This window comes from Coffea arabica, chromosome 6e (genome assembly GCF_036785885.1).
Source record: "Coffea arabica cultivar ET-39 chromosome 6e, Coffea Arabica ET-39 HiFi, whole genome shotgun sequence".
In the NCBI taxonomy this organism is placed as follows: Eukaryota; Viridiplantae; Streptophyta; class Magnoliopsida; order Gentianales; family Rubiaceae; genus Coffea; species Coffea arabica.
The window spans coordinates 6,097,496-6,111,825 of NC_092321.1; the positions used below are offsets into that span (position 1 = coordinate 6,097,496).

At 37.3% G+C, this 14,330-nt stretch overlaps 2 protein-coding genes across 2 annotated transcripts; one reads left to right on the forward strand and one right to left on the reverse strand.

Moving 5' to 3' along the window:
- The first annotated feature begins 1,655 nt into the window (after positions 1-1,655).
- On the forward strand, positions 1,656-3,214 carry LOC113694828 (protein RGF1 INDUCIBLE TRANSCRIPTION FACTOR 1-like). The gene is made up of 4 exons (XM_027213718.2): positions 1,656-1,779; positions 1,933-2,178; positions 2,309-2,449; positions 2,724-3,214. The coding sequence occupies exons 1-4, from the start codon at positions 1,777-1,779 to the stop codon at positions 3,063-3,065; spliced, it is 732 nt and encodes a 243-aa protein (XP_027069519.1). The 5' UTR covers positions 1,656-1,776; the 3' UTR covers positions 3,066-3,214.
- An 8,978-nt stretch (positions 3,215-12,192) lies between these two features.
- LOC113695757 (putative UPF0481 protein At3g02645) lies at positions 12,193-13,806 on the reverse strand. Its single transcript, XM_027214903.1, has one exon. The coding sequence runs from the start codon at positions 13,804-13,806 to the stop codon at positions 12,193-12,195; it is 1,614 nt and encodes a 537-aa protein (XP_027070704.1).
- Between the last annotated feature and the right edge of the window lie 524 nt (positions 13,807-14,330).

Consider the following 14,330-nt stretch of genomic DNA (forward strand, 5'->3'; position numbering starts at 1 on the left):
AGTTGTAATGCATTACCTCTTTAAAATCATGGATATAAACAAAGCCAATCAGTGAGAAAACAAACGGCATCCTTTTCTGTGGTTCTTTGCTCGATCTGCTTGTCGTCGCTTTTCGGCTGTATGCCTTTTTCTCTGGTCCGGCACATTGGATTTTTCTTCATCACATTTTTGCTTCTTCGTTTGGTTCCTCTTTTCGTCTCTTTTGCCGGCAAATTCAACGAGAACGAGTATGGTTTGCTATCCTTGATCAGTTGGATAGCTGAACCGCTGTTATCAAATTGCACGATCAAGGACAATGTTGGTCCACCAAAGGATTAATCCTGAATAATTATTTGTACAAATTAACTATGCAAATAGTAACTTAACTTTTGGTTCTCGGACCTTCTGGATGCATGTAGTGTACAATTGCACTATTTCACAAGCACATAAAACCTATATGTGTGGGTTAATTAGTGTACTTATATGCACCCGGTCTATAAAGAATACCCTGACAAGTTATTCTTGTTAATTTTCTTTTGACGTCTAATCATACCGCTAAACTGGACTCTATTATTCCCTCTAATCATCACTTAACATGAACAAGTCAAGAACGTATAAATCGTGATAAAGGTGGGACAAAAATCGCACTAATTACTCAAATTGGTAAAAGTCAAAATTTAACCCTCTAGATAATAATGCAGTACTGCGGACCTTAACATCCACCGGCCCTTTGTGGATTGTATAATCTTCTGGTTCATGAACTTAGCCTTGAGCCATTCATCCCCAAGGCAAATGCTCCCAGCAGAAGTAAGTTACGACTCAGTGAAATAAATAAGCTTGTAAATGCTACTCTACTTTTTTTTTTTTTCTCAATTTTCAACGTTTCACATTTTAATCTTACCTACCTTTCAACTATATATCATGGACAACCTTGTTCAAGCGTGCTGGTAGTCGAAGATGAAAATGCATTCAGCTCGTCGCCTTATCCCAGACCCACCAAAGGGCTTTTGTTTCTCTCTGCTGCACTTTTCTTTCTGGTTTTAAAGTTTCCCAGAAGAAGTAAAAATAGATATTTTAGGGACACAAAATGATAACGCACGCCACGATGCAACCTTCAGTAAGTGGACGGCCAGGAACGTGTTTTGCAAAAATTTAAACGTTAAAGGTTTTAACTCTATAGGCTAAAAAAGATAATATACTAGTGGCATATAAAACAAGTAAATTCAAGACAAATTCTTCTTTACTTCTGGCTTAGTTCAAGAATCAAGGCAAGGCAACTAGCTAGCTCCGCCCTATTTCACCGAGAAATGAGATTCAAAAAAACAAAAAACTTATTACCGGTATGTGTTAGGTTAAAAAAGAAAAAGAAAAGAAATTCCTTGGGGTTCTCACTCAACCAAGGAGTTGTTTAAATTAAGGTTAAAGCTCTCAACACAAGGAGATTGGAAATTTAGTCTAAGTGGGGGAAGTAGGCTATGGGAGACACGGGAACAGCGCCCACGTTCTCCTCATATCTGACTCCCCCTTTCTTTATTGCTCTTTCTTCCTCACACACACATTACACGCACTAATTTAACAAAGGACAAGTGATACTCTTGACAATATGTTGTGTATCCAATCTAGGAATAAATATATCTCCTCCCTGGCCTCTCTTCTCTTGTGATTCTCCATAAATACTGTAATATCATCAATACCCCAAAGCCTTCTCTCCTTCTCTCTCTCGCTCATACATAATAGTTGGCTTGTCATCCAGTCATCCACCATCCACTTGTGGACGAGTTTCTTGATCAAGTGATCATGGTAGGTCATCTCAGGACCGGGTTTCATTTTGTTGTTGTTGGTGTTTTATTTTTAATTTATTTTTTGGTTGTAGAAAAAATTAGTTTGAATTGAGGGAATTGAGTTAACTTGAAATTTAATATGATGATCATATGTAAAAATATAAATCTGTAGGGAATTCACAAGCCTGCGTGGTTGGAAGCGCTGTATGTGCAGAAATTTTTCGTGCCATGCTCAATTCATGAAAGTGCAAAGAAGAATGAAAAAAACATCTGCTGCTTGGATTGCTGTACAAGTATTTGTCCGCACTGCGTCATGTCTCATCGATTCCATAGGCTTCTTCAAGTTCGACGTTATGTATATCATGATGTTGTTCGATTGGAAGACCTAGAGAAACTCATTGACTGCTCCAACGTTCAGGTAATCAGAAATATCTAACCTGAAAATATGGCCATGTTCTAGTGCTTAAACTTGATTTTTCTACTTGAATTTCCCTCTATATCGTGCCAATAAATGAGCTGATCAACACCTATATTGTAACAACCTGCAGGCTTACACAATTAACGCTGCAAAGGTGGTGTTCATCAAGAAAAGACCTCAAAACAGGCAATTTAAGGGGTCCGGGAATTTTTGCACCTCTTGTGATAGGTGTCTCCAAGAACCCTTCATTCATTGTTCTCTTGGGTGCAAGGTAAATTCCAAATTCAAGTCGATTTTCGATTCTGTGAGTCTCACATCCCACAGACATATCTTCTTTAGCAAAATGTACTACTAAATACTTGTTCGTCTATGGAGCCCAAATATAATCATCATACAATTATCATGAATGTTGTCGAAATTAATTTGCTTTTATAGGGTAATACTTAAACACGATAGTTTTGCATGTATTACAAGTTGTGGTTGTAAAGTCTTGGAAATTATGATGGTAAGTAGCAAAATTTCGTGATCGTTTTAATGACAACCAGGTTGACTTTGTGCTTAAACACTACAAGGACCTCTCTCCATTTCTGAGGGCATGCAAAGTCTTACAACTTAGTCCAGACTTCTTCATTCCTCAAGATTATGGTGATGATGAAATGACAAATGAGACCCCTCATTCAACAATTGTGGACTGTGACGAGCCATTGAGCTCCTCATCGGGCTCTTCGGGGTCTGAGAATATGAGCTTTATGTGCACCGAATTTGTGAGGAAGAAGAGAAGTGGATTATACGTTTGTGGAAGATCAGCAACTAAGATCACAGATGAGGATATGGCTACAAGCATGAGTAGAAGAAAAAGAGTTCCCCATAGATCACCACTATGCTAGACAGTTCTAAAGATAATTAATAGTAACTTTTTACTACTTAGTTCTTTGAGATTTGACCGACTCGATCAGGCAACAATTGTCACCATCCTTCCCCTTCCCCAAAACCCAGCCTACCCACAACAAAAAAAAAAAAAAAAGAAAAAGAAGAAAAAGAGGTCCAAAAAGAATCCTCTCCTCCTCATTGTGGGTTAATTAATTTACTTGGTCGGGCTGTTTTGTCTTAATGGCATCACGTGATTCCCAATTCCAAGTTATGGTTTTGTACATTTTGTCTTGAGATTTTCACGTTGTACTATTCGTTCTTAATTCAGGTTATGATTATAGAGCCGTTTTTGGTGTATTTACTGCTAATGTTTTCTTCAAATACAATTCATTAGTAGGGTCGTACCTTTCTTTTGCTGTAAGCGAAACGTAGCATTTGTTTTAACAATCCTGGAACCTCAATTGTTACTCAATTAAGGTGAAGAATTTGTTGGACAAGTTCATCATACATACAATCACTGCTTTCCGTGAATATTTCTGAATACTTCCACAACATATAATAAAATGGCTTAAGCACATGTATATAGGAGGTACAATTTCAATTGCAGAGTGTGAATTATGTGCTATTTATGTGGTTATAAACTGGCTTAAGGTTTCGTTAGACCGTTATACAGCAGTAGCAAAATATTTACTCGACGTTTACATGTAGATCTTGAGGAATAGCTTTCTTAGAACACAAAATATTTTTATTTTCGTTCATCGTTGCGACTAACCATAGAAAAATGTTGTAAACGATGAAGCAATTAACATCTGCTAGTTATAAGGACAAAAGGCGAATTTGGCACTAAACACAAAAGAATCTTCGACTTCATTTCCTACAAGTGAGTTCCTTCTATGTTCTACCATCAAGTCATCAGCATGGGTAAAACATCGCATGTTCCTCCCAAAAAAATAATAATAATAATCATCGCATGTCACGGAAGTGGTAAAGCCTTTTGGAAGGGAAACCCTGAATTAAAGTGCATAGCAATTCCCCATAAAACTATTAATGAAGGACGTATAAATGTTTGTCTCCCAAACTTGATGGAAATTTCACTATATTGAGAAGAGCATTCAATAGTATTGCTTTGGATACTGGCCCAAAGATGCCTCAAAATTTTGTTGCAGTCGAGTGCAAGCATTTGAGTCTTTTGCTTGTAGATGATCAATGAACAGGAACTTTCATTTTTACCTTCTCATGGTAAATTGCCTGTAAATATCTAACTTAGACGTATTCATATGGGATTGTCACGATTCTGTTTTATTACTTGTATGCGAGTAAGTAGTAACATAATCTTCGTCTCCTTCTCTTGCCGAGGCCTTTTTTGACTTTGACCATTTTGGTTATTTCTACCTGCGTATATTCTTGACCAGTCAAATGCGGAAAGAGTGGAAACCCTACTGATACACACAATTTATTTAGGGTAAACAAATATCAACTGTAGCTTTTACTAAGGCACCCAACCCGTATGGCCGTGTCCAAACTTGCTGCTCCTTCCGTTTCTCCGCTGGGCTTTTTTTTTTTCTGGTTTCTTGTTTTACATGGGGAAGATAATGTACATGTTAAAAAGTTTCTCTAGTCAATAAAATTTGGAAGCTTAGAACTTAGAAGGGTAACACTTTTGATTCCAAGGCCGAGTTTGGGGTTGTGAAGGGAAAAGAAAGGGAGAGAATGTCTAAGCTATGGGAGGAAAGAAAAAAGAGAGAGAGAGGAGAAGAGAGTTTTAACTTGTTTGGGAGTTTAAGAAAGAAAAAAGATAATTGTGATATCGGTAACTCATTCATTGGTACTTTATAGACAACTGTGGCGTTTAAACAAGTTTGGAAGTTTTGCTTCCACTTTTTTGCCGTTTATATCCATAATTGGAGATAAGGGTTTTTGTACTTGTTCATCTCTTCATTGTTCTCCCTTTCTTTCCGTTTAAGGTGAGAGAAAAAAGATTTACAAACAAAGGAAAGATGTGCGTTTAACTTCCTTTTTCCTTCTTTCTTTTCAAATCCCTCCATCCAAACTAGGCCTAAGGTACTCACCATTTTCAATCTTGTTTCTGCAGAATAATCCAATTTAACCTTTAGCTTTCGAAAAGAATAAAAAAATTCCATCACAGGCATGGTGAATCCACTTTGAGAAAAAGAAACGAAAACCGTAGTACGCGTGAAAACTACTGATTTCTCATGGCCCAATGGGCCTGCTTAAAGAATGAGACGTTTTGTTTTAAAACATTGGGCTCAAGAGTTGGTCATCGGGCTTCCGGAAGAGCCTTGGAGGTCAAATTTTCACGTGCCTAACCAGGGACTGAAAAAGCAGAGTTGTGTCCGTCACGAATGACTTGGTGGAATTCTTTGTTTGGTGCAGTGGAGGGGCAGAGGCCCTTTAAGGAAAGAAACTAATCTTTGGGCTCCTAGCTGGCTCTTTAAGCTCTATCAAATGAATTTGGACTCTCCAAAATGACCAGATGAACTCCGTCGTTAGCACTTAACAATTCTGCTTCAGAGGAATGAATAAACTACTTCGTTAGCATGATTATAGGTGTTTAGCATAGAAATCTGTCTAATCACGATTTGCTTAGCATAATTATAGGATATCTGTTTAGCATATTTGTAGCATAATTACAGGAGATTTGCTTAGTATAATAGTACTTTTTTTTTTTTTTTTTATAATGTATGAATAGATGTTGTATTCTTGTATAGAAATAAACTTTTAAATGAATGTGGTTTAGCACTCCAACACGTACGTAACTCTCCTATCTTTCAGAATATACGCTTTAATCTAATGTGGCTTCGTTTGAAGTAAAGTGGAATTGCGGAAATGTTAGTATTAAGGATTAATGTCAATAATGCAACATGTATTTATATTCGCTGGTATATAAAAAAGATTAATCACAGTTGTAAAGCACAAACTCCTAGCTAATGTATGCAATATGCAGTCATCTCACGTCGCACGATGTATATAGCAATTGTAATAGTGCATTGGAACCAACAAAGGGAATTTGGTTTTGAAACTTAAGCTATGAAATGTAGGCCTAAAAAATTAACCAAAAACTTATAGAATATATATTTGATAAAATTAATGTGTATGATGAGACAATTTACACACATACAAGTATGTATGGAAGAACAAGGAATAAATATCAACAATATATTATTAATCACACATAACAGCAGACTCTCAAATTTCAGTCGCCTAAACTGATACAATAATAAGACTCCTCCTTATAACTACAAGAAATTTGCTAATAACATCCTGATTTCTACAATAAAACTATTAAAAACTTGACTTGATTAAAACACTGCTAAATAACCATTTAGAAACTTCTAGTTTTTAGACTTGATTTAGTATACCAGCATGAAATAGGGTTTATAGCCCAACAAAAGACATGGTACATCAGCTCATGTAAATCTACATCAACATGGCATATATGGGAATACCGGCATCATCTAAGGGGATTGTGGCACTCGAATTGAAATCACCCGGCTTTGGCAAACCAACGTCCACTGCAACCATAGACCTGGCAAAATGACTGCACTGCGAGCAGCGATAGCAGCACTACGGTCGAAAGGAAAGTGAGACACTTCCAGGAACGATACACATGTTTCTTCAAAAACCTGTAGGTTTTCAATTTTCTGGTGCTGTTAAATTTCTCGTTTACCTTGTCCACGGCTACCTCTACGGAAGACTTGTTCTCCGGGGACTTGCCTGTTGATCTCCTGATCCCATTAAAAAGATTAGCAATTTCTTCATCACTCAGGCTGCCTTGAATAATGCCCTCTTTCTTTAGCAAATCCACATCCTTGGGAGTGTCTACTATTCCGCATATCAAATCCACATATTCCGCGAGTTCAAGGGTTCTATTGGAACCCGGTGGAGCAACTGCAGCCTCGTAAGCCACCAAATTGCGCGGTATGATCTCTGAATCAGTGTTCAAAGTGATCTCAGGGAGATAAATGTGTTCTCGTCTTCATCATAACCAACGTCCCTGATGCCCCCACCTGTGCGCTTGAAATCTATCTTAGCAAATGTTTTAAGCTGAGAAGCAGATGGGATATCAATTTCCTCTACTGAACACTCACTCTTGTCAATCTACCCGATCTTATTTTTGAACAGCTCTAAAAGCCCCTACCAAGGGAAGCTTTTCAAGAAAGAAATATCCTTCTCCAGACCTCCCATATCGAACACGCTGGCTGCTGTGTCTACAATCCCCAGTGCGGTTGAAGCCTCACCTTCCACTTCATTGACCGGAATGCTGAAATAACGATCACCTGTACGTAAATAATCATCGTCCTGAATTCCCCGATTGTTGACAATAAGATAGTACAAATGAGCCAGGAGATGGACGCCAGCTGGCATATGACGACGATGGATCTTTTGCTGAGAAATTTTGAGGGGGAAGTGCGCCCAGCAGAAAAAGAAAGTGTCATGAATCTCAGAGCGATCGGAGACTCAGAGATTCTTTCGTACTGGCATTGGTTTAATTGGTTTAATGGGGCCAGAATCAAGTAAACAACGTAAAGCCTTTCTTTAGAGGTGGCAATTTGTCCCAAGTCCCAATAGGTTACCTATGCCCATGGGACTTTCGGCAGGATGGGTATTGGAATTTTATATTAGATTTAAAATGGGACAAATCTCAATTATACCCATTAATTGATGGAAAATTTTGGAAAATACTTGGATACCCATTGGGCTCAAATAGCAAGGGCTCCGTTTGGATTAACTATTTTTGGAGGTTATTTTTGAAATATTTTATTGTAGTAGTGTATATGAAAAATTTTTACTATAAAATTTTTTTGAAATATTTGATATACTAATATGGATAGGATGTTTTTGAGTTATTGTATATTACTGTAACATTGTATTTGAAAATATTTATAATCATACCAAACAGAGTCTTAGATTCCAAACAGAGCCAATCCAAACAGAGTCTTAGATTCAAAAATTATCTTAAACAATTTTTATAATCATACCAGCGAATATAATCTAGTAGTCTTCCTAGTCATTATTCATAAGAATTTCCAGCATTTCAGTTAGTTTAGACCTATCATCCTTGGATAATGATGAGGATAAATTTTCAACACCCTAAATACCTTGGCCATCTTGATATATGTTGGAATATGTCTGTATATCTATCTTTTCCTTTATTTGTTAATCCAATTTTTTGTGAAAATCCTGAGTATAAAGCACTTGCATGTTTATTTAATAAAACTAAAAGAAATTTAATAAATCAAAAATATTAAAATTATATAAAAAATAAAAAATGAATTAAAGGAAAAAAAATATACAGAAAATAGATTTGGGTATTGGGCGGGATCAATCTAAACTCATTCCAAAGTGATTCCGTCCAAGTTCGTCCCAAAACACATATGGGTAAGGTTGGGTCCGAACCCATATGACTCGGTTCCATATCAAACCCAAGCAAATCCCGCCCATCCCGCCCATTTTGCCACCTCTACCATTCTTATCTCCTTGAGCAAAATTGCTGGAATTTGATATTCCAGCATGAGCAGGTCTTGTGCCAATCTTCGTTTTCTTGAATCTACAAAATCAACCAAATCCGTTATTTTTTGAGGATAAGTATTCAAGGTAGAAAGCAAGTAAATGCCATCAATGGCCAGGACCCACGCTAAAGTCTCGCGATCAACTACCTTCAATTTATCAACTACGAGGGCTTCGAGAGTTTGGAACTCTTCAGGTTTCAACACTTTTTGAATTGCAGCAACTTTTTCCCTCTCCATGAGGTAGAGTTGAGGGCTAAAGTGCTGGTATGGCCCTAGCCCGGCCACCTGAGGGGCATAAGCTTCTGGCCTTGTCTCACTTCAACCTTTGGGCACGCGGAAAACGCAAGCAGGGGTATCCATTTCAAGAATGTGCTTTTTTTTGGGAAGATTGTACTAATTTGGTTCACCCATCTTTGCTCGCTCAGGCTTGAAGAGAAAACTGTATCGGATGACATGATGATCAGGCCTTTTGAATCTGGAAGCTATCGAGGTTTTTACTATTCCGAGAGAGAGTGACTGACTTGGTGGTTTGGGTTCGTGATGCGTTTGATTTATAGCAATAGCAATAGCAATTGCAAAGGTGTCGTCCTCCCAGTGTGTTCCAAGAATATTTTATTTCATCCTTGAAAGACAAAATTATATCACGTTTTCTTGAATTGATAAAACTTATGCCTAATCACCAACTAGAACAATGCAATCGATAACGAAAGTCTGGGATAATTAATTTAATTGGTTTACTAAGTTTCGTGAGTTTCACAACACCGTTTGATTTGAGTGGGAGAATTTGACTGTTGCTATCTAGTTGCTCGTATAGTATTTTATTATCAGGGATTTTTATCTCGATTGAGGTCTGATACCAATGGCCACTAACCGCAATTTAAAAAAAAAAAACCCTTTTAGATTAGTTCAAATCTTGATATACACCTTATCTTGCCCTTTAAATATGGCCTTGCCTAATGGGGCTTCGAATCCTCTGTCCCCTCTGTCCCTTATTTATATAACTGTCACGTGTCTCTAGCCTTTTGTTAATCCAAACTTAAATAAAATTACAAGTTTACCCAAAATCAATTAAAACAGATAACTTATGTATGATCATGTATGATCACTAGATCAATTAAAACAAATCAATGGATCATGTATGATCAGCAAGACTCTTTTTTGTTAAAAAAAAATAAAAAAAGTTTTCAGATATCTGTTTTAATTGATTTTGAATAAACTTGTAATTTTATTTGAGTTTGAGTTAACAAAAGGCTAGAGACACGTGGCAACTATACAAATAAGGGATAAAGGGGACAGAGACTACTTTGGGAACAGAGGATTCGAAGACGCCTAATGGATGCACAGTGAAAATTTGTTAAGAAGGCATCACGTTTTAAATATTTGGCAAAAGTGCTACTATTAATTTCAGAAAGTCTGCGATAAATGCGAGCAGGTGTATTATATGGTAAGTTTAGTAAGCAGTATAAATTATGTGTATTAGCAAGTAGCCAATAACGAAAACTCATTAGAAAAATGCTCTAATATTGTTAAGTGCTGCATTCTTCCCACTGCAATCGGACAAAATATATATCTGTCTCTTTTTTTAATGCATCGGATTCAGATTTGAGAACGTGAAACAATAGCAAGTCAAAATTAGTTAGGGATGGAACAATTATTAAAGTAGTAGAACATTTTAGTTGAATGGGTGACTACCACTAATTAGGATGATCTCCCATGCATCTTGGTTAATTTTTTATGATTCGTAGCAGTAATCGCGCCAGAACAATTAGCAATCTGGACTCTGGAGCTTCATCTCTTAGGTTTGTTTGGATTGTGTTTTATTTCCCCAATTTTATCTGCTTACATCATCATTACAATTTCCAATACACCTTTTTATCTTCCCAATTACCTTTTTATCTCACACACATCATATCACAAAAAGTGATACAGTAAAAATATTCCAAATAAAACACAATCCAAACAATTTACTGCAAGTAATTTATCTTTCCACCGAACCTCACTTTTTGGGGCCTGGAACTGGAAGTCGATCCAGCATACTCTCCCTCACACACATACACACAAATGCATACGTTTTCATCACCAACAAACCTTTTCTAACGTTATATGTTTATTGTACAACACAAACATCTTTCCTTTTCAAAAACACACATTTTCATACATAAAATTTATACTCTCTCATACACACACAAAAATTTAGGTTGTGTTTGGATTGAATTTTTCATCATTTTTCATGGAAAAATTACTGTAGCGATTTGATATATGTGAGGGAAAAAGGTGATAGAGAAATGTGATCACGAAAAACAACAATATTTTCCGACGGAAACAAGCAATCCAAGCATGGCCTTAGTTTTTGTAATAGTTTCATTTTATCAACATTGTCAAGTAATAATTAAAAATTATTTTCATCCAAAGTTTAATAAGCTATATTGGTATTAAATTTCATAATATACATAAAAGACAATATTTCAATTCGGTGCTTAAATCCAGCAGATTATCAAACAGATTTGACTTTATGGATTCATCAAATTCAGAGTGTTGTATTAAAATTTTCAATTTTCAAATTTTAGATTTCAACTTTATGAAATGCCCCGTAAGTCATATATTCTGCACTATGCATCAAATTTTACTGTGATGAAACTGATTTACAGGACCATCTTCATTTTCCATTTTATACAACTTAGATACACCAGATAAGAATCTTGCTCTACAACTGTTATCGTTGCAATAAAAAAAAATGAAAAAGATAAGAACCTTGTTCTGTAGATTCCCCCGTCCCCCCCTTTTCGTCCTTTACTACAACTCAGATACACCAGACAAGAACCCCCGATCTGAAGATTTTTTTTTTTTACCTTTTTTGTTCTTTACCATTAACATACAACTCCGCTGTTAAAGCTATGTTGTCTTTCTCCTCTCAAGTACCTGAGGGTGTTTATATGCATATTGTATTCGTAATTGTACATTTATTATTCTTTTCAAAAGTGAGACAAATAATTTTTTTCTTTACTTCATGTTGTGCAAATTGGAGACCTGACCACAAAGTAAAAGGAAACATTGATCACGTTCAACAGTTGGTTGAAACACTAAGACAGATGACAATCTTGAGAAGCATAATCTGATTGATAATTACAAAGTAACAAATACATAAATTTCCAGATTTCAGTGGTGTATCATGCTAGGCTTTGCTTAACATTGTACTGATACTAGAATAGCAACACCTAATTAAACCATCAGCCTTTGGGCTGGTGGCCACTATCAAGCCTTTAAGACTTGGTTTAAAATGTGATTTTGCTTCAAAAAATTCAAGCGGGTGTGTAGTGCATCCGTTTGGTCCGAAAAAAAAAAAAAAGAATAGCAACACCTAATTCCAGGTGGTCTAAAAGTCGTATTCTGGTTCAATGGAGTGATAAAATACAATTAAACAACACAGAATCAGTATACAAGTATATCTTTCGCTTGACCATTTTTTTTTCCTTTCTTGGCATTCTAGATATGAATACCACTTCCTTGAGAAACAATAAATTAATAAAGATATGAACAAAAAATAATGGTAAAAAAAGAATAAATAAATAAAACATATATTAGACATTTTACGCGCTGGTGCTGATAGGGATGATCATGATGATTCCTTGTTGAAGTTCCAGACTTTGTTGCATTGATAGAACTCGCAAAAGGTCTGCATGCTAAGCACGACCAGCAGCGCCACAGTGGAAACCACGGCCAGACATTTCCATGAAGCATACAAGTCCTTCTTCAACCGTCTAACCATCATGACCAAAAGTTTCTTGCTGTAGAAGTCGTTAACTTTGTCAATAGCAACCTCAATGTTGGACTTCTGATCTGAGCCAGCGTAACATCTCTTCATACCGTTGAATTGATCAGCAATTTCATCATCCATGAGAGCACCCTTGATAATCCCATTTTGCTTCAGCAGCTTCACGTCTTCTGCGGTGTCTATAATCCCATTCATGAGGTTGACGTATCGAGCAAATTCAAGGGTTGATTTACACATAGCAGCCTCGTAAGCCACCAGATTCCTCATTATCACTTCTGAGCTCGCGTTCAAATTCATCACAGGAAGGTACAAAGTGGCCTCCCCTTCCACGAACTTGATCTCATTGATGCTCCCAATAAAGGGTTTGCATTGGACTCCAGCGTAATGCCAAAGACGAGATACCGATGGAATTGCGATCTCATCGTCTTCTGGATTTCGCTCACCAGTACTTAGGTTGCCTTTTCTGAACAGCCCAGAAAGAGCTGACCATGGAATGCTCGAGACAGCCTTAACAGGCCTAAGAAGGTCCTGGGCACGCTTAGTACCAATGGTCTCCACTACGTCCAAGATTGCTTCCAAATTGTTGTGAACCACGTCTGGATCTTCCCTATCGCTCGAGGAGGACGAGGAGGTCCTGGATGAAGAGGTTAATGAATTCTTAAATTCTGTATAAACTGGTACAGTTTGAACGGGACGATTTTCTAAGGACCCGGACACGACACAACCCGGGCTGTTTACAATCACACGATACATCATATCTAACAAATGAAGAGGTCTACGGTAACGGTCTTGGTTGGTCATATCAATTGAGAACTTAACAGGAGATTGTGCTTCGCACAACTGAAGTAACATTGAGATCAACTCGATATCATCCTGATCATTAGGCGGAGAGACTTCAAGGGATTTGCGAACCTCTTTCAACAGAATAAGTGGGATTTGATTCTCAAGCATCATGATATCTCTCGTGACGATAGTGTTGTCCAACAATCTCCTGTCCGTGGCCTCATCCTGCACAAGATAAGAATGCAAGACGTGGAGAAAGAAACAACTGTCTATTGCTACAATCCACGCCAATGTATCTTGATCATAGTCCATGAACTTATTGTAGCAAGCCCGGGTGGAGGGATCCATCTCCTTCAACCTGTTGATCACGATATGTTGGAAGTTGAAAATCTGCTCGGGGGTTGAGATTTCTTTGACGGCGGCGAGCTTGTATCTCTCCATCTGATAGAGCTCGGGGCGCAGATGGTGGTATGGCCCCATGGCTATGAGCTGAGGAGTATATGCTTCGGGCTTTTGAAGGGTGAGTGTTTTGGGGACTTCAAAAACAGAAACGGGAGGGAGATGATCGATGTTGATTGCAATTTCTTTCCGGAAGATGTTGGTAATTCGCTCGACCCAGCCCCTGGCGCAAGAGCTTAAGGGAACCGTGCCTGACGAATATTGACGTTCCATTTCTTCTTTGGCTGTGGGAATAAATGTGAAAATGTAAGTTTGACAGGGCGCGCGGTGGCATTTATAGGGACGGACGGGTCCTGGCCGCCGCAATAGCTTAACTTTGGGACATGCTAATGCCTAATTGGTTGGAGCATCTGACGTAATTATGTTATTTTTAATTTAGGAAGCAATTCACCACTTGTTTTTTGATTATAGTAACTGAAAGTGGTGGTCATACTGCAAATTTGACATGTTAACATTGAGGATATATTCACTTAGAAAAATAGGGAAACTGAAAAGTATGCGCCATGAGAGAAGTAGGAATAGTTGACGGTTCGACTAATTTGGCAGGAACCTTGAAATGAAGAAGACTATTTTCTTATTAGATTAAATCACAAGCAAATGGGTAATTCAGGCATTTCATTTCCCCATTTTTTTTTTTGAAAAAAATCTTTTTAATTCATGCATTTTTTTTTTTTAAAGAAAAGATAAGATAAGTTCCGCATGCATGCAGGTCATATTCTTGCAATGAAGTATGTGCC

Excerpts from the sequence above, each read along its gene's own strand:
- LOC113694828 (XM_027213718.2), top strand. Across the intron at positions 2,179-2,308 it reads TTGACTGCTCCAACGTTCAG|GCTTACACAATTAACGCTGC; the intron begins GTAATCAGAAAT and ends AACAACCTGCAG. Across the intron at positions 2,450-2,723 it reads ATTGTTCTCTTGGGTGCAAG|GTTGACTTTGTGCTTAAACA; the intron begins GTAAATTCCAAA and ends AATGACAACCAG.
- LOC113695757 (XM_027214903.1), bottom strand. The coding sequence starts at position 13,806 with ATGGAACGTCAATATTCGTCAGGCACGGTTCCCTTAAGCTCTTGCGCC.